Below are 22076 nucleotides of genomic sequence, written 5' to 3' on the forward strand. Positions count from 1 at the left end.
CACTTCGCGAAATGAGTGTTTGTTTTTTACAGTCTAGTATATTATATTCTGTCACATCTGATTGTAACAAGAGACACCATTGCTCATGAAGTATAAGAACTTTTTTACTTTTTGACAATCACCTGCATCATTTCCAACAAGTCAATCAATAATTTATCTTTTTATCAAGAGATCTTAAAATATAACTGAGTATTTGAACATTACTGATGACAGATGGTTGTGATAGCTGACGTCAGTATAGTGAGGCCTGCGAGCGATGGCAGACTGCTGCCATCTAGTGACAAAGTTGTACATTACAGTCTATAAAACAGCTATTCAAATGTGTGACACTTTGCCGCCTCCTGACCACATGACCGTTTTAAATTTCAGTTTCAATTTCATTTTCATGTTCGTGTCGCAGCTACAACTTCAACTGGTGAGTAAAACCAGATAAAGACGCGACTGATGCTGGTCGAAGTCATCGGTATATTATTGATGGATCGGTAGAGTTTATAACAGGTATGCAGGGAGTCACAGATTTACATTATTCACAAATAATTTAACTCTTTTCAACCAGACACAGCCCTCCTGCCAATAACCTACTCTGAGCAGATCCACAGTTTGTTCTTAAAACACAGCTAGAAGATGCATGGATGAAAACATTAACATGAAGCCGCATCAGAAGGCTAAATATGTAAACTAATACTACAATGTATGATGTTCTCTCTTTAACGTTTGGTTTTCTGTCTGTCGCTGGTATCGTCTATCTTACAGGGACAGTATGGGGGCCAGCACATCTGTTCAACATGGTAAGGCAGTTTTAGTCTGGGTAACACATTTCTTATTAAAATTCTCATATCTGATGACTTTAGGGTCATTATTGGGATCAAGACAACAGACACTCAATGCTCTCTGTCAGCTCAGTATTAGCACAGCTCTCTGATGATTTCATAAGCAGAGGATGTTGTACTATGCGTTGTTGATTCATTTTGAAGATATTTGATTTTGAAAGCCTTGCTCTTGCTGTAGCTTCTGCTATTATGAATGAATGCTAGTGGTAAAGGTGCAATATGTAAGAATTAGACACCTGCCAAATTCATACTCAGAGCAGATAACCACTCATTGCTTTGACTGTTTAGTATCATTAGCTATCTGGCTCAGTTAGCCATGCAGCTTGAGATTCAGACTGGTAGCTCGGGGACCAGAGTCGTGTTAATGTCGACACCATCAGCACAGGAGTTTTGGACCCTGGTGGGATGGAGCTAACTAGTCAGACAACTTCAGCAGATATCTCTGCAACTGGCGTCCAACTGGCATTTTGAGGCGCAGGCAGACGTGACTGCGGTCAAGCCACCCACCACTCCGAAATCCCCGGTCAACCTAGCCGCCACTTAATTTGCAGTGCCTGTATATAGGCGATATTACGGTAATGCCGTGCCAGAACAGATTTCAAAATAAAAGCAGACACTTATGAAGGCAGTCTGCAATTTCACACAAATACAATCAATCAGCCAGTCTGTTAATTGATTGATGAATTATTTAAACGACTAGTTAATTACATAAGGTAGTTTTCTTTTAAAGTAAATCTGAAATCAAAGGAAAATATCATCACAAATCACATTTTAGAGGGCTTCTATTTTGAAAATCCACATCAGAACTTCCTGGACTTATCTGAGTGAGTCACTGAGGTTGAGTTCTATCAGTCTGAAGTGAAATGAGTCTGTGGAAACTGGTACTTTCCTCTTAATGTGGATCTGAATTTGAGGGAAATATTGAAAATATTTGACTATTAAATGGGCTTTTATGTTGAAATTCCTCATCAGAAACTCCAGCTATTGTGTTTATTTTCATGTTGGACTAATTGTACAAACAGGTGAAATGTCATGACACACATCTTCTACGGCTTCAGTGTGATAAGAATAAGGATGGTAATATGATTTGAATAATAAATAAATAATCAATGAATTAATTCCTTAAATGTTCAATTATGTAATTAACTAATCGTTTAAATAATTCATCAATCAATTAACAGACTGGCTGATTGATTGTATTTGTGTGAAATTGCAGACTGCCTTCATAAGTGTCTGCTTTTATTTTGAAATCTGTTCTGGCACGGCATTACCGTAATATCGCCTATATACAGGCACTGCAAATTAAGTGGCGGCTAGGTTGACCGGGGATTTCGGAGTGGTGGGTGGCTTGACCGCAGTCAGACGTGACACTATCTGACAAGCTGCCTCTGAAAGGAATGTGAAATAATAGGGAAAATGAAGAAATAGAATAAGTGTTGCTAGACAGACATTTAAAAAGGACTAACAGTATGTTTTCAACTCTTGATTAAAGCACTGATTTTTAAAAATTGTTTATATATATATATATATATATATATATATATATATATATATATATATATATATATATACACACACACACATATATACATATATATATATACATATATACACATACATATATGCATATATACACACATATATATATATATATATATATATATATATATATATATATATATATATATATATCAAAAAACAAACAGAACAAGAATGAATATCAATGTTTTCTGTATCCCTACAGAGTCATCGGAGAGCCACAGCGGCAGCAGTGGCGGCAGCGACAGCAGCAGCAGCAGCAGCAGCAGCAGCAGCGGTAGCAGCAGCCAACCACCCAACAGTAAGTTGAACTAGCAGAAAATGTATACAAGGCAATATATTCTTCTTAATTAATAAAATGACTTAAGTGTAATTGTTAACAGTTAATCTGTCTGGGGAAAGGAAGATTGAGATCCCAACGTGTTTTAAATTGTGGACAACAGGAATACTAAAGGAAGATGTCGGCCCACTTCTTTCTTTCTCCCTGTTAATATTTGTTTCATGCCTGCTGATATTAAACCAAAAGCTGAGCACAACACCATAACTGTTGATCGGCATGTCACACAGACCAGTTGTTTTGCTTCCCTGCTTTCAGCTACGACAAAATATCTGTTGAATAAATTAAAAAGAATCCCGAGTTGCTCCTCTTCTTTTCATTGTTTTGGTTTCTACTTTTGTTCAGTAAAGACATCACAGGTCAGAGGAGATGTGGAGAAGTAGATAACTGTATCAGTCCATCAAGGCTGTGAACATGTTAATGCTGGTTGTGGAAACCAACTATCAGTGTAATGAGCAGGTTTATGACTGATTACATGTGGATGTCTACATTTTCTGTATCCCAACAGAGTCAAATGGGAAGCTTCCCCGCAATAACAGCTTCCAGTTTCTGCCACCTGACAGTAAGTTAAACTGAACTAGACTAAACTGGCTTCAGGGGAATTCCAATATTTTTGAAACCTGTACCTTATATTTGCATGTTTTGGTGTGTAAAAGTTTTAGACTTTAGAATCAGTCCAGCAGATCACCTTAGCTGGCAGCAGGGACATGACTGAGATCGCTGTAACGTTAGCTTTTAGGGAAACTCCATTTGACAATTACCTGTTTTTGCCACTGGCAGGCTGAAGATGTTCTGACAACATTAGAGAAACGAATCCTCTGGCTAGAGACCTGTTTGTTGGATAATAGGATAACTTTTGTTACCAGAAAAACAAGGTTTCAAAAGATAAAGAAGTCTCACACTGGAATCTAACAAGGTGTATTGTTACAGGTGTTGGCTCTGTAGGTGGTGTGCACAAACAATTATTTTTTATTTAACTCTAACCCACAACTCTGTAACAGCAACTGGTGCACAGAATGCTGTAATTAGGGCCCAAGCAGGTCTTGAACTGCAAGGTCCCTACTGTTTTTCGAATGATGATTTTTTTTTTTGTCCCAAATGATCGTATTTTTCACTGCCTGAACATATCTCAAAACTCACCAAACTTGGAATATACGCCACACCTGCCAAAATTTCATAATCTATTGTCCATTTCCACCACTAGGTGGCACTACAATCAAGGAAAGTGCGTTTTGGCTTATAACTCATTTTGTCGCACATTCAAAAACATTATATCCACGCGTTCACTGAATTGTGCTGAATCTCGTCATATAGGCCACGCCCATTTCCGCCTACCATTTTTTCTCCACAAATTCACCAAATGTCGCAAACGTACTTTTTCCAACTCCTCCCCGGCAATTTCACCAATTCGCACGAAACTTTGCACACAGCATCTGTGGACTCACCTGACCAGCATTTTCTAGAATAATTTTGATGTTCCAAACAATACTGAAGTTATTGAATAACAACTTCCCATACATTTTGCTCAAAACACGAAGTGTTGCCTATCTCCACACTGGTCTGTCTCAATGCCGACGTGTGTGGACTGCGAGGGCCTGTTCACCGCTGCTTGCAGCTTTATTTGTAGTTTGCATTTTAATATCTACAACCATGCTGTTACAAGGAAGTCATACATCAGAAATAGATGACATAATCTCTCAAATCCATTTAATAGATCAATCCAGTTGATTGTGTTCCGTATAGATTAAGTCAACATTAAGTGTGTTTTCTAATTTGCTGTTTTCTTTTTAGTGGTTAGGCCACAAGGGGACCAGAGCATATGTGCCACTGCCCGACATGAATACAGTGGACAGAACCGACAAGATCCAAGCTGTGCTATTCAATGAGGACCTCCATCAACGACCAAATACATCACCCCTCTATAGGGGCAGAATAGAATAGAATAGAATAGAATAGAATAGAATAGATGTTCATGATTTATTATGCACTTCAATTCTGGGCTGGGGATTATTAATTAATTAATTGCGTTAGTGGAAGAAGTGATCATATTTTGACTGAAGTCATAGTAACAATACAATGCTAGAAATACTGTTTTGCAGGTAAAAGTCTTGCATAGAAGAGTTTACATAACAAAAGTGCAAAAGTATTATTAGCAAGAACTACCATAAGTATTTTAGTAAAATGTATTGATGAGTAGAATGGTGCCTTTTTGCACATTTTAACTACTTTATATGCTATGTTTGATGACACTAAGGTCAGGTCCTTTGTATTTTTTCTAAATGTTATCATTTCTTTTTTTTTTTTTTATCTCAATACATTTTCTAAATAGTTAAAGCAACCAATTGCCAAAAGTACCCCCATGTTTTGATGAGTTGTGCGTGTACAGTATTGTCCTGCCATCCACTCATGAGGGGGCTGTATTCCACGTGACCTACACCACACACTAAAACAAGTTACTATCAGTTTACACCACAGGGACAGAAGCAGTAGCAGCAACTGTGTGCAAAAGCTGAGCTCAAACTATGGACTCATACGGTTAAATCATGACATGTCCAAACTTTTACTCTGACTTTAGGAAACAGTAGGCATTACATGACAACAAAAGATACACTGCAGCAGCTTTGAATAAACCATCAGCTTATCCTGCAGTCAGGCTGTCTGCTGTTGACCTGATAGTGTTAAATGTCATTTTGTTAATAACACAATTACAAAACCAAAACTAGGCAGGGTCAGAATCTTCATCCTAAAACATCCCGTGGTCACTTTTTTATCAGATATCTTCGCGTTGTCCTCTGGAATGAAAATGTTCATGTATGGATTTGTATGTGTCATTGTCTTTATACAGAACGAGACTGAAAAAAACTCTGTAGAACACTAATGATCACTCTGACATTAACAGTGTTAAAATGTCAGTTTCTCTGCAATTAAACTGAATTTTTCAGTAAAGATACCCACACCCCTTTGCCCCATCTGCATGTACATATCCTTAATAAATTATATTTATTGTAGTGCTGAATCATGGTTTCATGGAAATCATTGTTTTCTGGGTCACTGTGCTGCAGATGATTTTGAAATGACTAGAATATCTCACTCCTTTTGCTCTCTAATGCAGCATAGGATCTTTGCAAATGCGAAATGTACAGGAAATAAGGGCTTGATAGAGAGTTGTGTTACCAGTGATATTAAAAAATATTTCAGTGAATTTTTTTTTCACTAATTCATTGATCAATAATGAGAATTTATTTAAATTTTATTGCAAATAATTACATTTAGGCCATTTTATTTCTCTTTTTAAAAGTACATATTATGGATTGGTATCAACTTAATTTAAAGGCATAATAGGCCTTTTGTCTTTTTTCACTCTCTGAATCATGGTAGTGAGGTGATTACAATGCCATAAACTGTCAATCTGTTGTATGCAGACCAACCAATCCCCCAGGAATATTTAAATTAGAGAACATGAAACATGATGTCACTAAGTAGGAGAGTGTAGCTAATGCATGGGTATGTTTCAGTAAGACGATGAAGTAACTTTATGAATGCATCCTATTTAATCAGTAAAGGTTAGTTTATATACATGTAACCAGTTGTCAGAGAAACAGAACAACTAAATGCCAAGTAGTCAAGCTATAACTCTAATGAGGTGGAATGTCTCATTGTCTAATCTGCAGCAGGTTGAACTTCTATTAGATCTGATTCAGTTGCAATTGAGGCAAAAAGGTTGCAAGGTAAAACAGAAAGGCTTTTCACATCCCACAGCTTTTCTTGACCATAACTTGGCCTCTCTTCGCACAAAGCTATACAGTTCACACTGTGCTTTCACTAGTCCCAGTTCTAGAAGGAAGTGTGACTGCTCTTTACTCTAGCACAGGTTCACAGTGGCACCATTTAGCCCCTTGTTTAATTGATTTTCAGGGGATAACCCTACATACTCAGGCCTAAACCTGATCTAGAGTAGTGCAAGCAAGCCCCTAGGCTAAAGTCGGGGTACTTTTCTCGCTGCATGTAGCCCCAGACTAAGAAAATATTCACACTGGCACAATCCAAAGTGGGCTAACTCCGACTTTAGCAGGGATTTTACCCAGAAAATCAATTTAACACATATAACTCACAGCTAGTAGTAGTGCAGTGTGAATTGCGTAGCCCTGGGCCTAGGTTATATATCTGAGGGAAAGGGGGCTAAATGAACCCAGGGTCAACTCTCAGCCCTGGGCTAAGAATATGTAGCATACATAGTCCTTTTGAAATGTGCCAGGAATGTGTAATTGTGAACAATGTGATGGACATAAGAATTTAAGCCCTGAGATACATGCAGTGTGAAAAGCTTTTGAGAGTCAGATGAAAAAGAAAACTAATGAAAAGCCACCACCAGGTGTCATGCTCATCCTGTCCAGAAGAGACATGACACAGTTCATGTACATCATACTTTAAGTCTCCAGATCATAATCCCAGTATACAGTTCAGGAACATTTATTCCAGGTTTTAGGTGATTCATCCATAATTTCTGATTCTGTTTTTAAATAAAACTTTTTTTTCATTTTCATGTCAAATTACATACAGTATAATATAACCAACCTTACAACTTATGTCAGTCCATCATATTTTTGTTGGATTTCATACATGATTTGACCAAGATTTTTAAGTTATTATGAAACTACTGACCAGAGAAATTCACTGGAGTTCATTGAGGACAAACCAGCCCCAACCTCCTCTACATATTCTGAATGTGTAAAATGTGCTTTCAGGTGTTAAACATAAACAGGATTAGCACTCTTGAGTCCTGTTGTATGATTCTTAACTTGGCAAGGACAAAGAGGTAATAGAAGATTAAAGGATTTGGAATTGGGATTATTATTGATTTTGTGTACTGTCAATCAAGTTTAATTTAATCACCCTCCCTTGTGTGATTTATGGGATTAACATATCTGTCCCAAGGCTCAGAGTGTATTGTTCTCAGTTGCCTTGTGTCCTGTTTGATTGGCTAAGAGTTAATTTAATGATTATAAGATGAAACAAATACCTTTTTTCCTTTGTGTATACTTTAATTGGCTTTAAAAAAATGCTCCAATCTGTCCTCAGAGCCATATTATCTCTAAAGTCAGAACAAACATTAATAAAATAAAGAGAAAAATACTGTGTCATAAATCTACACAGCAAAATAACAGAAACTGAGATATTACCTTATTTTTTTATTGTAGTTTGGAAAGGTGGGAATAGGGGGTGAAAACTTTTGTGTCCGCCCTCAGAATGAAAGCACAATCGATATTAATGACATAATATAGACCTATTAAAAAAAGAGCAGCAATGTAGTAACATGTTATTGACATAGCAGTATTACTTCTACTTCATAATATACTGTTATACGTATTGTTATATTTTAAAATATAACAGTACGTGTCAGATCTACCTGTGTGATTCACCTATTAAAAGTCGGCTACTTATGCAAAACAGATCCCCAGCCTATTGGGTGTTTTTATATTTTACGTATCTATAATCTATAGGGCATTTTAAGACTATTTTTGCTGAATATATGACCCTTTACTCAGACTATTATGGCTATTTTTTGATATATTACAATTACTTCTAATTTATTTCTCAATATATTTTGAGTTATTTATTTAGACATTTTCTTGACATAGCTATTAAGACTTTTGATTATATTGTGTTTTTTTTCTCTGCATTTTTTCTTTTTTCTGGAAATTACAAGTCTATTATTCTTGTATACTTTCACTTTTTTAAAAAAAATCTTCAAATCTCCCTCCTTCCCCTCTGATCTCACGTGACATTTGTGTGTTTTAGAGTTTTGTTTACTTTTACAAATCCCGTAGCATCGTCTCAGAACGGCCACGCGTGATTGGAGGAGCGTGGGCAAGGCGGGCCAATCAGGAAGCCGCTCTGGCTCCGCCCGCCACATCACTAGCATGGCGGAACACGGAGCTGGAATTCCGCCTATGCGTTAATGACAGCGTCGCTAATGGGGGTAACGTCGACCATGACCATCCTCTGGAAATACAGACCTGCTCCCTGAAGTCATCTAACCAGCTGTGGGGCGACTTTGGCGCCTGTTCCTCCGCGGACACACAGCTGCTGGGCCACCGGCTGGTGTCAGACCTGACAGACGGCGGATGAAGGCGAGCTGTTCGCCTTGATGCTCTGAGTTGGACCGTTGCCTTCTCCCCCCCCCCTCACTTTGAACTCCTCGCCGGGGTTAACTAGGCTAGCTTACTCTCTCTGAAGAGTTGCAGAGACAATATCATGGATTTGCTCGAGGTGCTGCATTTGGACGAGCTGTCCCACGGGCTGGCAAACTTGTCCATGTTTCCATACTTTGACATGGCGCATTACATCGTGTCCGTCATGGCTCTGAGGGAGCAGCCAGGTGAGTGGCTCCCAAGTTCAAGTGTCCTCTCGACACGACGTGCTTTGTACAGCCGTGCTGCTCTGTTCTGCACAAGTTTGACCCGGTGGAGCTTCCGACTTACATAATAAGCCTACATAGCTTTGTGTATATCCTGGTGTTATATACAGTTCTCCACTGGAATGGCACGCAGCCACAAGGGACGTTTTGTTGAAACTTAAAGGGGCACTATTTAGAAAAGTAAAGGATTTTAATATCCACAATGTTAATCAGGTTAAAATACAAGCTCAGAAGTATTGTTTTGTACCCCTGCTAAGTGAATAAACAAGCTGTCCTCAGAGGAAACTGTCTGAAGCTAGATGGGAGCGGGGTCCGCCCAATATAAACACAGTGAAATAGTTGGAAATTGTGTTGTCCTTTGTTTATTCCGTCATGAAATAGAGTTTGTTTATTATTATAAGGCCTAAAGGATGTGCAAGGATATTACTAATATTTGTCAAACTAGTCTTGCTGTTATTAAAAGCTATACATGACTGACTATAACAATAATGACAACAACAACAAGTAGCACTGTATCCTCTGAAATAATTATACAATTGAATCAACACATCTCTATAACAAAAAAACGTACATTACAGTCCCGACAAAGGAAGGAGTAATTGCCAGACAGATGCATAAGTTTTATCTAGTATATCTAAAAAACTAGTAGTATACTGTATATAAATGTGTACATGGTGTATATCTGTGGCAGATAAAGGACCCAATGATATTCTGCCATTATGAATTAATCAATTGATTTAATGAGTAGACTAGTGCCAATTATCACAATATTGAATATGGAACAGTGATTCTTTTCCTGATAATTTATTACAGTGTTATTTCTCACATGGCTGACACTCTAGAGTTCAGAGGGAAGGGAACCAGTGAAAGACTAGTAGCAGCACTTACAATATATTACAGTAATACACTCTAAGTTAAAAATGCTTAAATCTTGTTGCTATTTTTCTTTTTTCTTTTTTTTTTTTTTACTAGTAATGAGATGTTAATAGTAGCCTAATTGTTGTTTTTGTACACTTGTCTTTACAGTTTTGATTACAGACTCTCTTCACCTCCCTACACTTTTGAGGGTACTTCATCTGCCATTAAAAAGACAAAAAACCGAGTCAAAGATGGACATGATGTCTATAGATACTGCGATAATATCGTAAACGTGAATTTGTCAAGAAAATCTGGTGTTTTGACAGAACTAGTTTAACTAACAAAATCAGTCACTGTAGTTTTATCTTGCACATGTGAAGACATTTGTCCAGCTTTGCTTGAATGAAAAGTAGTAATGCTACAGTGGAAATAAACTCATTATAAGAAAACGTCCTGCTTTTACTTCAAATAAAAGTAGTATCAGTAAAATGCACCATATTATTACTAATAATGCCTCAACATGGTCAAAGTGAAGCTACTTTGAACAACTTTAAATACTTTTAAGATTGTTTAATCTATAGAAATGTCTCATAATCTAATCTATATTTGCCTGTAAAATCCTAATCTACAAAGTAAGTGGAACACAGTGTTTACCCCTGAAGCAAAGAGAGTTTTGAAGTTAGTTAAATCGATTGAATGCTTGATTAACTTAACTCTGTTACAGTACAGTACACTCTGTACACTTTTTTTAGATGGGATTTTGTGAGTAAACACTGTCAAAGTTGTCTTGTCACTTAAACTGTTGCCCAAGTTTGTCCTCTTTGTTTGACTGGCAAACACACGCTGTAAACCACATATAAAGCAGAGTGAGTGGAGCAAACTTTGAAGCACAAACCAGCTACAGCCGATTGTATCAGCTTAGACCAAAGGCAGGCACCGAGCCAACTATGTTATGTCACTGAGACGGTGTCTACAGGGACAGGTGGACTTTAACTGCACAGTGACATGACTCTCCACGCACACACATACACAAGAGCACACACACACTGTCCATTGTAGTCCGGCTGCTTGAACTACAGTCTATTTTTGAACTTGCCTCGCAAAGCATCTGACCTTTTAACCCTTCGTCCTCTGCTCCCATCCATCTTTATGCCGCTGAAAGAGAGAGACACAGAATATGCCTGAACAATATGCCAGAGTTCAGTAAACACGAAGTCCTCATTTTTTTCTTTTTAATTTTTAAAATGATTTTTGATTTTGTGAAACTGGAAAAAAAGTCAAAACTCTCAGTGGGGGCGCTAGCTGCAGTTCCTCTTCCCCAAGAAGGAAAGGAATGCCAACCCTCCCGTTCTTCTTCCCTTTCCTGTGTCAGATCTTCCTTTCCTGCGCCGTCTTGCAATCTAGTATGAGAGTTCAGTGCTGGAGCTGCTCAGCACTCAAAGTGTCATTTTCAAGAGAACAAAATCACTATTCCAAAGCTTCAAATAGGAAAAATACGTATAGCTCATTTGATTAGGCATTAAACACAAGAGCGAGTTCAATTCACTGTGGCTACAGTTTTCTTGTAAGTGGATTGTTTAGTGCAAACTGTGGGACGGGGGACACGGCAGAGGAGCAGTGGTTACATGTCAGTCACTGGTTCAAGCCCAAAATAACCAGGGATAAGCCACTTTTGACATATTGACTGCTGTCCAATAGAGAGAAGGACAGGGGGAAGCTTTAAGAACTACTGTAAAAATAAAATATTGGACAAAGGAAAATGAGACGTTGGTTAATGAGATGTTAAAGGTGCAATATGTAAAGAAATGTATTTGAAGACATTAAAAAAAAACCTGATATCAACAGAGTCTGAAGAAGTCACAGTGTTGAAGATGTGTCAAAGACCTCCATTTGTTGCAGGGATATCTGCTGAAGTTAGCATGCTAACCAGCTAGCCACGCTGCTCTGAAGCTCAGGCACAAAACAAGCACTTCCCAGGTTCTCCAAGCTCCCAGTCTGACCACTAGATTCACAGCTAATCGAGCTAATTAGCAAACAGCAGCTGCAGTGGGCAGTGATTCCGGTGATATGCTGCCAACTTAAATTATAAATTCAACAGGTGGCTAATTCGTACATGTTGCACCTTAAAAGCAAGGACAAAGTGTCAGAGCGAGTCAATGAACTTGAAGAATAAGGGAGAGTTAGAGATTGTTGATTAAGAGTACAGAGTCCAGGAGTAGAGAAGAGCCTGGGGAGTCAGTCCCAGGAGCAAGCAGGGAGGTCCTGCTTGATGCAATATCCCCTTCCTGTGCGTTCCACCAGTAAATATACCAATCTAGGGTCATTTACAAGTGGCCTTTGCTCTCGTTTCAAAATGACTCCCTGGGCAAACTGATCTCAGATTACAACAACTATGTCAGCGGGCTCTAAAGAGGGAGAGATTTCCAAAGAAGGAGTTGTCTTTAGTTTTGTTTTTATTCCTGGGAGAAACTGAGGAGACGAGAGACGAGCTATGACATGAACCAGTGCTCTACCTTCCCCACGGGCGGTAGACAAAGAGCGGAAGAAAAAAAAAAAAGAGGAACTGAAAGTACAGTCGACTCCATATGACAACTGTGGTGTACTCTGCTTGTATTCCTCAAATTTGTTTGACTTGTAAATGTGTCTCCCTCTGATGCAAACCAGGAGATGGTTTCCTGATTTGGTGAAGGTGTGTTTGTAGCCCAGCATGTCAGAGCAGCCCATGCACAGTGTGTCATGGTTCAGAGTATGAATTTGCTGTACATATGGTATATATGCAGATTTAAATCACGCTGTGAAAAAAAAAAAAGAATAAAGCGAAAGTTACCACCTCTTCAGTCAAACACTGTTTCAAAGTTGGCGCCGGGCCAGTCGGGCTAGTCGGGCCTGTCAGACTGCGGCAGTTTGTTTTGCTCTGAAGCTAAAAGTGATGACATGGCAGTGTTGTTTACTCTGTGAGCAATGTGCTGCACAGTTGAACCGTGCTGCAACTGCTGTTAGACCAAAAGCACCAACACTGAGCCTTTATGTCAGGACTCCTGTAGACTGCAGCTCTCACAGGAAGAAAAAGATCGACTGTAAGCATATTTTATAACCGCTCTATCCTCACTGACAGTCGGGTGCATGTTTGTTCCTCCTCATCTAGCTGTGGCGTCTTGCATTGAACCACAAAACGCTCGTTACACCAGACTTTATGTGCTCACAAAAGGTTGTGTCACTCACTGCCTCCAAGTTCATGTGGATACAGAACAACACAGAAACACACGCAACAAGACATTAAGTAGTAAGTTGTTAACTCGCGTTATCTTCTGGTCCGTGTGTGTGTGTCTGTGGATCCCCGCCTGGTAATCTCACACAGGCAGACCTACCTACACGACGTGACAGCATAATGCCAACGGTAAATGATAGCAAAACTCAGTAAAGACTCACAATGAGCTGTAATATGTTCATTGTGGATGGGGAATATAATAAAGAAAATTGAGAATAATAGTTATTATTTAGGGGTACTGAGAGGACCCTAAAATGGCCTATGACGTGTCACTGTTTTCACTTGCTACCATTCATTTCGGTAAGCTCTGATACATAGCGGATTTTATAGACAGTGAGGTAGCTGTGGGAACGTTGGAGCGACCCTTCAGATGTGAGATGAACAGGGTTAGGGCCGCTGAGAGCTCTAGATTTTCTTGTGGTTTGTCTTTTTGCGCATTTCCTTAGTTGCAGTTTGCTGAACTCTCCAGGCCACCATCAGCAGGTACATGTAGGTGCTCTATAACAGGAAGTGAGTCATAAAGACAGTCAGTAGTCAGAGCAGCAGTGGCCGTGACAGAAAGCTTTATCGAAGCTATTGAAGTACTTTGAAACTGGTAGTGCCTGATTCCAGCACTTGGCATCGAACTTCTTATGATTACTTCTACTTACTTCTTCTGATTTGTAGCTCTGGACACACAGACATGATGCACAAAAAGTATGATCAGTGTGACTTACACTTTAAGGATATCTTGTTTCTGACATTGAAATCATAGAAACACGGATGCTTTTTGTAACCCCAGAACATGCCTGAGGATCGTCACGCTTTTAGGGTTTCTTCATTAGCAAAGTGATCCAGTGATAGTTGTCTGTACATCCATGAGTACAGTGTAAAACAGAAACTATGGATAGCTAATTCAGGACACTTTAAATGGTCCTATTTACCAAAATGTCAACAAATATATGAAAATAATAAGGCTAAATTTGAACCAAACTGACACATCCCCTAAAACCCCATATTGTTCAAACTGTAGTTCCAAAATGGAGAACTTGGTCGTACCCCAAAATGACAAAGAACAATATCCAGCAATCAGAAGTTTTTCATGTTGTGTATTGGTTCTGGCAGTAAACTGTTTACAGGCCAGCTTGACCTTCATAAAAATATAAACAAAAAACAAAACCAAAACATTTAAATCTAGGCGGGAATGCTCTAATGTCTGCTACTTGGATGATAAATAACAAACTAAGGCCTGCTACAAGCCCCATGGAAATAAAATGTCAAACTGAAGCTGTATAGGGGCTTGGATTTTAAGGGATTCCCAAATAAATTCAGTTTCCTCACAAGAAAGTTGTGGGCAGTGAAGAAAACTCTACAGGACCCATACAGACCAGAGTCCCTGGCTGGCATGCTAAGAGGAACAAGGTTTTTAAATGGGTCAACGGCCAGTTCAGACTGAGGGTGAGAGCCACCTGTGCACCATTCACCACTTCTTTTAAGCCTTCATGAAAAGGCTGTCATCGCACCGTGATTGGCTGGGAAGGAAATGCCTCCAAGCTGCTTCCACTCGTCAGTCAGGAGTCAGTCTGTCCAACCTGTGCACAGGTGATCTGAGTCCCCTGCAATTAGTCTAGAGGGATTTTGAAGAATCCTCCCAAAACAAAGAAAGAAAGCAGGTCTCAAACAGTGGGACTGCTACAGTTGGACCATCAATATTTTTGACAGTAGTAGATCTCAGAATGTCAACATGGTTCTTGTATTCCAAGTATATTAACATATACAGATATGCTGCCTTGTATGGAAAACCTGTGGACATTCAGACCGTCTGTCTCCCCGTCCGCCTGTCTGTTTTGCTATATTTAACTCAGATATGGTAAAAATGGGTCAATGTAACTGTAACATCTCATAACTGGGATACTCGTGTTCATGTAAACACACCAAATAGCTCAATTTTCAGCAATGATTGAAATATGTAATACATGATAAGTTTGTTCTCTTTCTTTTAACGGGCGGTAAATTTAATTGCTTTGCTGTCATTTCTTTATTCTTTTCGAAGTAAAAAGAAAATGATAAAATAAAAAAAATGAGCCACATGGGCTGAAGCCGCGGGGAGTCTGCCGAGGAGGCAGATAGAGGCATAAATCCTCCCGGTGTACCGATCTCTCTCCAGGAGTCTATAATCTGTCTGTAATCCTCAGATTACCAGTATGGTCCTGTGTGCAGCCGTAGTGACTCGGGGCAGGTGGCTCAGGCGTTACCTGTCGAGGTTAAGTGAAACACGTATATCACGATGTAGGTTGGCGGCATTCACTTTGGTATTCAGAGCAGTCAGTCTGAGATAGTGTGAGGATATATGAGAGCTCTGTGTGTTTATTTTGTCAGTGTAATACTAGAGCTAGATAATCGTTCAAAATGGAGATTTACAGTAAGAGAACATCACATGTAACATTTGAAAACAGAGTAGTTCACATGCTGTTTGAGTCGCCTGTAACTCGGGTGTTTTTTTTCCGTCGGTGAGGAAATGGATTCAGTGGAAAAAAAGGAATCATGTGTTCTTTTTAAACAGGGTGGAAACACAGAGGGAACATTCAGCAGCTGATGGTTATCTCCAGTGAACTGATATCGTTTGTGACTGTAAATGTTGTGCCTCTCCCCTGTACTTTGAACTTCAGGCCCAGATGCAAATAATGTAGCAGCGCTTGACAAACCTCTCCCTCTTTGTTTCCTGTATTTGTAACTCTAACAAGTTAATGATTACGTTGTACCAGTGAGAAGCATGCATCAGCTAGGGAAAAGGCTAAAGTGTCAAACTCCGCTGTCTTTTTATGGCCTGATAGAGATGACTACAGAGCCGGGACGCCCTCCTCTGTCATCGGATATTTCACATTATAGTCAAGGCCGCACAAAAACAGTACAGGACAACTTAATAAACTAAACAAGAACCAAAACAGTGAGCATTACAACTTTTAATGATCTGTAAAAAAACAAACAGAAAAAAGGATCCAAAAGCAGACTCCAGATAGGCAAAACAGAAACTGAACTTTAATGACAAGCTGATCAAAAAACAGGCAATACAAGGAAATACAAAACATCCAATTACAAAACCAAGTAAAAACCATCTGAAGTGCAGGGATCTCAAGCAGAAATGCAAATGAAGCATGAGGAACAAACACAGAGCAAGCTCCTGGAACAAAAAAGACAGAGAGAGGTAGAGGCAATGACTTAAATACACAAGAGAGGGGAGACTAATAAGGTGCTCTGAGCTTCAGAGATAAATTGAAGCTGGAAAGCAAATTAGTTTGATAATCATTTAGTCGTGTAAGTCACTTTTCAGGCTCACACATCAAACATTTGCTGGTTCCAGCCTCTTAAATGTGAGGAATTATTATTTTTGTAAACAGCTAGCCTTTGCGATTTGGACGGTTGGTTGGATAAAAGAAGCAACATTAAGTCCTTACTATAGGTGCTGGGAAAAATTTAATGAGTATTTTTCACAATATTTTTAATCAGTAATGAAACTAATCATTAGCCGCAGCCTTAGTCTAGACTCCCAGGTTGGGAACCAGTGGTGCAGACTTTACAAATGTCCTTTAAGTCTAGACAAATGTTACTCATATCCACAGAGCCTGTCTTTAAGGAGGGATTTAGGTAATGACAGTAATCATGCCTGTGTTTGATGCTTATTATGGTAAGCACTCCAACAACAACGGTGATTTCAGGGAATGCTAATACCATAACGATGTAATATAGAGGATTCAAGCTCATAATTATATGTCTCTCCTCGTGCAGGTGCTCTCGAGGTGTCCAGAGTCAGCCCCTTAGCCTGCTGGTTCAGCTCCATGCTCTTCTGTTTCGGTGGAGCTGTGCTGTCTGGGATCATGCTGGCCGAGCCACCTGTCGCACCTTTATCCAACGGCACCAGCGTCCTGCTTGCGTCCATCATCTGGTAAGTAGTAGGAGGAGAAGAGAGCGAGAGGGGAAGTGAAGTGGCACAAAGATCCCTTTTCTCTAGGCGTGCAACCGTAGAGCAAAATACAGAATAATGAGGTTCTCTTGTGAGTGTCCATGCTCGATTTCCTCTAAAGGGAGCATGAAATGTGGAAGGCTTTAGGTGAAACAGAGAGGTTATTGTAAAAGTTGTCACGGCTCAATATGAAGCCTTTGGTACCCTCTGCTGGTGGCACATATAATTACACCCCTCTCACAAAAACACCCACAGCGCCCTCTGCTGGTGAAGTGAAGTAACTCGAGCCTGTGCATCTCCACAGGTACCTGGTGTTTTACTGCCCCATGGACCTGGTGTACTGCTGTGCCGCCCTGCTGCCTCTCAGACTGGTGCTGTCAGGAATGAAGGAGGTGACCAGGACGTGGAAGGTGCTCGGAGGGGTCACCCAGGCTCACGGCAAATACAAGGACAGTCTGCTGGTGATGATAGCCATCGGGTGGGCTAAAGGTCAGGAGCTGGTGGTGCATGCTGAGGGATTTTTTTTTCTGATAACATAGTCTTGTAGGAGCTTATACAATAATTCCGTGTTTTAATTAAAATCCATATGAATCCTTGTCAACCATATGTCTCTTCTTTACCCCCACCAGGTGCTGGAGGTGGTCTGATAAGTAATTTTGAGCAGCTTGTTCGAGGTGTTTGGAAACCTGAGACTAATGAGCTCCTCAAAATGTCTTAGTAAGTCTTCCACATCAGTGATTTATGTCTTATCTTTCTGCAGCATTTGAACACGCTGTGAGTGTTTTTTGCAAGGCGTTGAATGTAATGTGAAATTGAAAAGGAGTAGTTTTGGGAAATATGCATACCTGCATGACTACTACGTGCTGGACTGTTTCTCTGTTGGCCTTTTATAACCCGTCCCACGTGCTGCACACGGCGCACCAGCTACTGCCATCAGGGGGGAGATCCTTTCTCAAGTCAAGGACCCCTGAACTGACACAAATTACACCACTGATCACAATTTGTTAATCGAAGGTTATGTCCTCATCTGATGCGAATATTAATACATGGATGTTTTATTACAGAAAGTATGAGAAACCAATGACCAAAATAAATTACTCACATTTGTGCTAGGGACCACCTGGTACCCCTTCAAATACCATGTTGTTCTTTAATTTATAAACTCTTGTATCCCTACTTCAATGAATATTTGAATCGAGGGAAGATGGAAATAGGGATGGAATCGCAATAAGCAACCAGCAGAAACTTTATTTTTGGGTTTATTGCGACTATTTTCCAGTTGTAGCAGTGTTCCCTTGTTGTAGCTCCTGTTGAAAGTTCGTTCTGTACGACAGGTTTCTAGCTATTTAATTTCACTGTATGTTTTTTCTCAGTCTTTTTTTCCTTTTATTTCTACCGTTTACCGTTTTCATTTCTTTCTTCTTAGTTGTTTCTTGTGTTCCTCGGATGGATGCAGCATGTAGGGAAGCCCAGACCAAATTTTCTTGTCAAGACAATAAAGTGGATCTTCAATCTTTCATGCACAGTCACTCCCTGTAGTCTCCACTGGTTGCCTCACAAGAAATTTAGCATTTACAGCGTTCAAGCCCCCCAGAACAAACCATAACTTGTAATTTGATTCACGAGTGCTCAGTGTCATTGTTACAATATTACATAAATATTAGGTACTCATGGGTCGAACAACAACAATCTTTTATCAAGATCTTTGTTTGGTCGTTGTTATAACTTTGTCCATTACATTATCTCATACCTTTTCTCTTTTGTTTTTTCAGCCCCACCAAGATCACCCTTATTGGAGCGGTGGTGTTTGCTCTGCAGCAGACGCACTACCTGCCTGTCCAGAAGCACCACCTGATGCTCATCTACACCATCTTCACCGTCGTCAACAAGGTCAGTCTGCCGCTCTGTCTTACCTGACACTGTCACCTTGAGAATATGTAACCAAGATATTAGTGTTTCTGAAACAAACCGCAAGTCGTGTTTTGGTTTATTAAATCGCTTACCTATGATAGAGAAACCTGATTAATAGCATTCTTCGCTTATCAGCTGGATCCTAACTGAGGTATAGCAAATGTTTTTGGCTATAGTTCCCTTCCGAATCCGTCGTGTCCTGTCTTCTAAATGACCTTTCTCCCTCTGCTTTTTTGAAGTTTTAGCTGATGTGACTCACATTAGCTTGGTATTACCCGCAGGGCTGGGGCTTTTGCATCATTTTCATCAGCTTGCATCATCCTCTCTTCTCTTCTCTGGGAAACTTGTGCTCTTGACTGAGACACAGATAAATCTACCATGTCTTCTTTCAACTCTCATTCTGTTAGCTCGCTCCGACTCTGATCTGTCAAATTAACGCGCAGCCATTTCATCAGATTTAATAGTTGTGTTCAAACCTGCTGTTTATTTTTTTTTTGTTCCTGATGATGCAGATGTTGTATTCTCTCATCTCTTAACCGGAAGTAGATACTAAAATGTTACCCAATTATGTTGTGTGTTTATCGTAGCTGCTTTAAGGCTACTTTTGTGATTTAAATCAATAAGACTGTATTTTTAACAGACACATTTATCTTGTCTTTTTTCAGTCGAGGATGATGCTCACAGGCTCCTCGGCCTCACCATTCGCTGCCTTCGAGTCGGCCATTTACAAGACCCTCTTCACCGGCTCCTCCCCTTACGCCGCCCTCACCGATGAGGTAACGAAAGCGTGCATCGACAATGGCACAAGCAAAATGACAACCTCCCCCGCCACAACCAAAGAGTCCAGTGAGAACGGAGTATCAGGGAAGCACACCCCGGTTTCTCCCAACAAGGGACGGAGTGGATCGCTCAAAGCCAAAGAAGAGTCAGAGAACACGGAGACGACAAGCTGCAAGAAGACCGACTAGTGTGGCCCATAGCGCCTTTTCACCTCTGAGCAGGGTTGTGGAGTCATTTTTGATGCAGATTTGTCATGTCAGGACTTAAACTGCTGAAAATAGAATTTCAGGAAGAGCTGACTCCAACCGACCCTGCACCTTATAGTGGGATAATCACCCCTTTCCTTAAAGTACTGTGATATTCAATGCTGTCAGACGTGAGCATCAATCTGTCCTCGGGCTGATAGCACACTCGCAGTACAACGTGTAGCTTAAATTTTAATATATATTTATAACGGGTTCAAACTGTTAATTTTGTCTCGGGGTTTTGGGAACAGCGCTGAATGTCTGTATCTTTTTTCGCTCTGTATATATTCTGCTTCATGTAAATACTATATTTCTTATCCTGAAGTGGTTAGAATCATTTTTAAAAGAGAGATTATATTCTAAAACATCAGGTATTTTTCCTATCGATACTTAAATAATACAATTGCACTCGTGAATGTATGACAGTTCGAGATGAAAGACACGTTTTTATTGTATTGTTCATTTGACGAATGCTTTGAGTTGCAGTTGAAAGCATGAGATTAAACTGGTTTAATGGCACGATAAAAATGTGTTTTGATTTGTGATTTCTACTCTGTCGCACTATCAGTGTTATTTGTACACTCCCATCAGACTCATTTCATTGGTCCCATATTGTAGGAAGTGAGACAGAAAGTGTCTTTTTTAATTTGAGGCATTATGTTTTTGCGTTGTCCATCCATCCATCTCGTTTCTGCGAACCAGATATCTCAAGAATGCTTTGATGGAAATTCCTCCAAACACCAACTTGGACTCAAGGATGAACTGATTATATTTTGGTGATCAGAGATTAAGGTCACTGTGACCTCACACAAAAACATCATGCACAAAGGTTGAAATTAGAACCTGAAAATGAAACATACAGTAAGAAATAACTATTTGTCCGACTTATCTTTGAAGCTGATTTGCTGCTGGCAAAGTGCATATTTTATGTAGCCAAGATCGGATTGTTTTGATCTGGATAGGTATCCAGATATAGAACCCTTTTTAGTAGTAGCTGAAAATTGGGACTATAGGATTGAGGTTGAAGATCGCAACCAACTGAACACCCCTCGTTTCATTCAACAATGGCCACTTAACATATAAAAAAGCCCTCTCCAACACCAGTGTATTTATTTTTTTTTTTTTAAACATGGCAGACTCTTTGGAAGATGAGCCTCTCCCTCTCTAGAAGTAAAAAGGCTCATTGTCAGGTGACAAAACACAACAATTCTCACTTTCAGGCGATTATACACTAATGAGTACATAATTGTGAGTATTGTATATCTGCCAATTTTATATTCCCCCACGTAGATCTGACATGTTATACCTTGGAAGCACCAAACAGATCATTACTTTCAACTATAAAATGTGGAAAAAAAGAGCTTTTAAGTTGATATAAAGCAGCACATCGGCCAGAAGTAACCTTCCTCTATAGGCTGAAACATTGCATCAGTGTAACATCAGCACCTGATTGATACCTCACCCTCTTTAAAAAGCTGCTGGAGAGAAATCCCCCAAATCCCCCCCAATTCTCATCTATGTAACCTCAGACAGCGAAGAACCCCCCTGTGAATACAAATTAAGAACAGAGGGGTGGAGTGGAGGGGGTGTGTGTGGAAAAGAGAAGAGAAGACGCTCGAGAAAAGACGATCAAAAGCGATACAGGTTGAGATGATGTACCTGTCTTTAATACGCCTCGAGTCCGCAGATGTCAGATGTGTGTGTGTCAATTATGGGCTCGTATCTCAAAAGTGCTTCCTGCCAAACTGCTCTGTGTTGGTGTGTGTGTATCTGTGTGTGTGTGCGTTGATCTCCCTGACTCTAATAGTGAACCGCGTGACCTGGAAAACTGAGAGACACGTTAATAAGCCGCTGTTTTCCTTACGCTGCCTCCTATGACAAGAAGGCAGGTGACATGACGGCGGCTCAGAGCCTGAAAGTTCCCAGACAATTCTCTTAATGAGGTCCGGA

The 22076-nt window shown here is 39.9% G+C and overlaps 2 protein-coding genes across 3 annotated transcripts; both read left to right on the top strand.

Moving 5' to 3' along the window:
* Positions 1–319: 319 nt before the first annotated feature.
* LOC119029388 (putative uncharacterized protein DDB_G0277255) lies at positions 320–5729 on the top strand. 2 transcript variants are annotated; one of them, XM_037116161.1, is made up of 5 exons: positions 320–415; positions 754–788; positions 2575–2670; positions 3215–3268; positions 4498–5729. In XM_037116161.1, exons 2-5 carry the CDS (start codon positions 761–763, stop codon positions 4590–4592), a joined length of 273 nt encoding a protein of 90 aa, XP_036972056.1. In that variant the 5' UTR covers positions 320–415; positions 754–760; the 3' UTR covers positions 4593–5729. The 2 variants fall into 2 exon arrangements, with proteins under 2 accessions (XP_036972056.1, XP_036972055.1); XM_037116160.1 differs by having other exon boundaries at positions 353–498.
* Positions 5730–8599: 2870 nt separating this feature from the next.
* On the top strand, positions 8600–20654 carry tmem38b (transmembrane protein 38B). Its single transcript, XM_037117879.1, has 6 exons — positions 8600–9085; positions 17016–17172; positions 17495–17679; positions 17820–17907; positions 18963–19080; positions 19767–20654. Exons 1-6 carry the CDS (start codon positions 8962–8964, stop codon positions 20067–20069), a joined length of 975 nt encoding a protein of 324 aa, XP_036973774.1. The 5' UTR covers positions 8600–8961; the 3' UTR covers positions 20070–20654.
* The last annotated feature ends 1422 nt before the right edge of the window (positions 20655–22076 follow it).

This window comes from Acanthopagrus latus, chromosome 12 (genome assembly GCF_904848185.1).
Source record: "Acanthopagrus latus isolate v.2019 chromosome 12, fAcaLat1.1, whole genome shotgun sequence".
Classification (NCBI taxonomy): Eukaryota; Metazoa; Chordata; class Actinopteri; order Spariformes; family Sparidae; genus Acanthopagrus; species Acanthopagrus latus.

Bases quoted from the DNA above. Each gene is read 5' to 3' on its own strand.
- LOC119029388 (XM_037116161.1), top strand. From the start codon at position 761: ATGGGGGCCAGCACATCTGTTCAACATG. The intron at 789-2,574 runs GTAAGGCAGTTT...GTATCCCTACAG, and splicing joins CAGCACATCTGTTCAACATG to AGTCATCGGAGAGCCACAGC. The intron at 2,671-3,214 runs GTAAGTTGAACT...GTATCCCAACAG, and splicing joins CAGCAGCCAACCACCCAACA to AGTCAAATGGGAAGCTTCCC.
- tmem38b (XM_037117879.1), top strand. From the start codon at position 8,962: ATGGATTTGCTCGAGGTGCTGCATTTGGACGAGCTGTCCCACGGGCTG. The intron at 17,173-17,494 runs GTAAGTAGTAGG...GCATCTCCACAG, and splicing joins CTGCTTGCGTCCATCATCTG to GTACCTGGTGTTTTACTGCC. The intron at 17,908-18,962 runs GTAAGTCTTCCA...TTGTTTTTTCAG, and splicing joins GAGCTCCTCAAAATGTCTTA to CCCCACCAAGATCACCCTTA.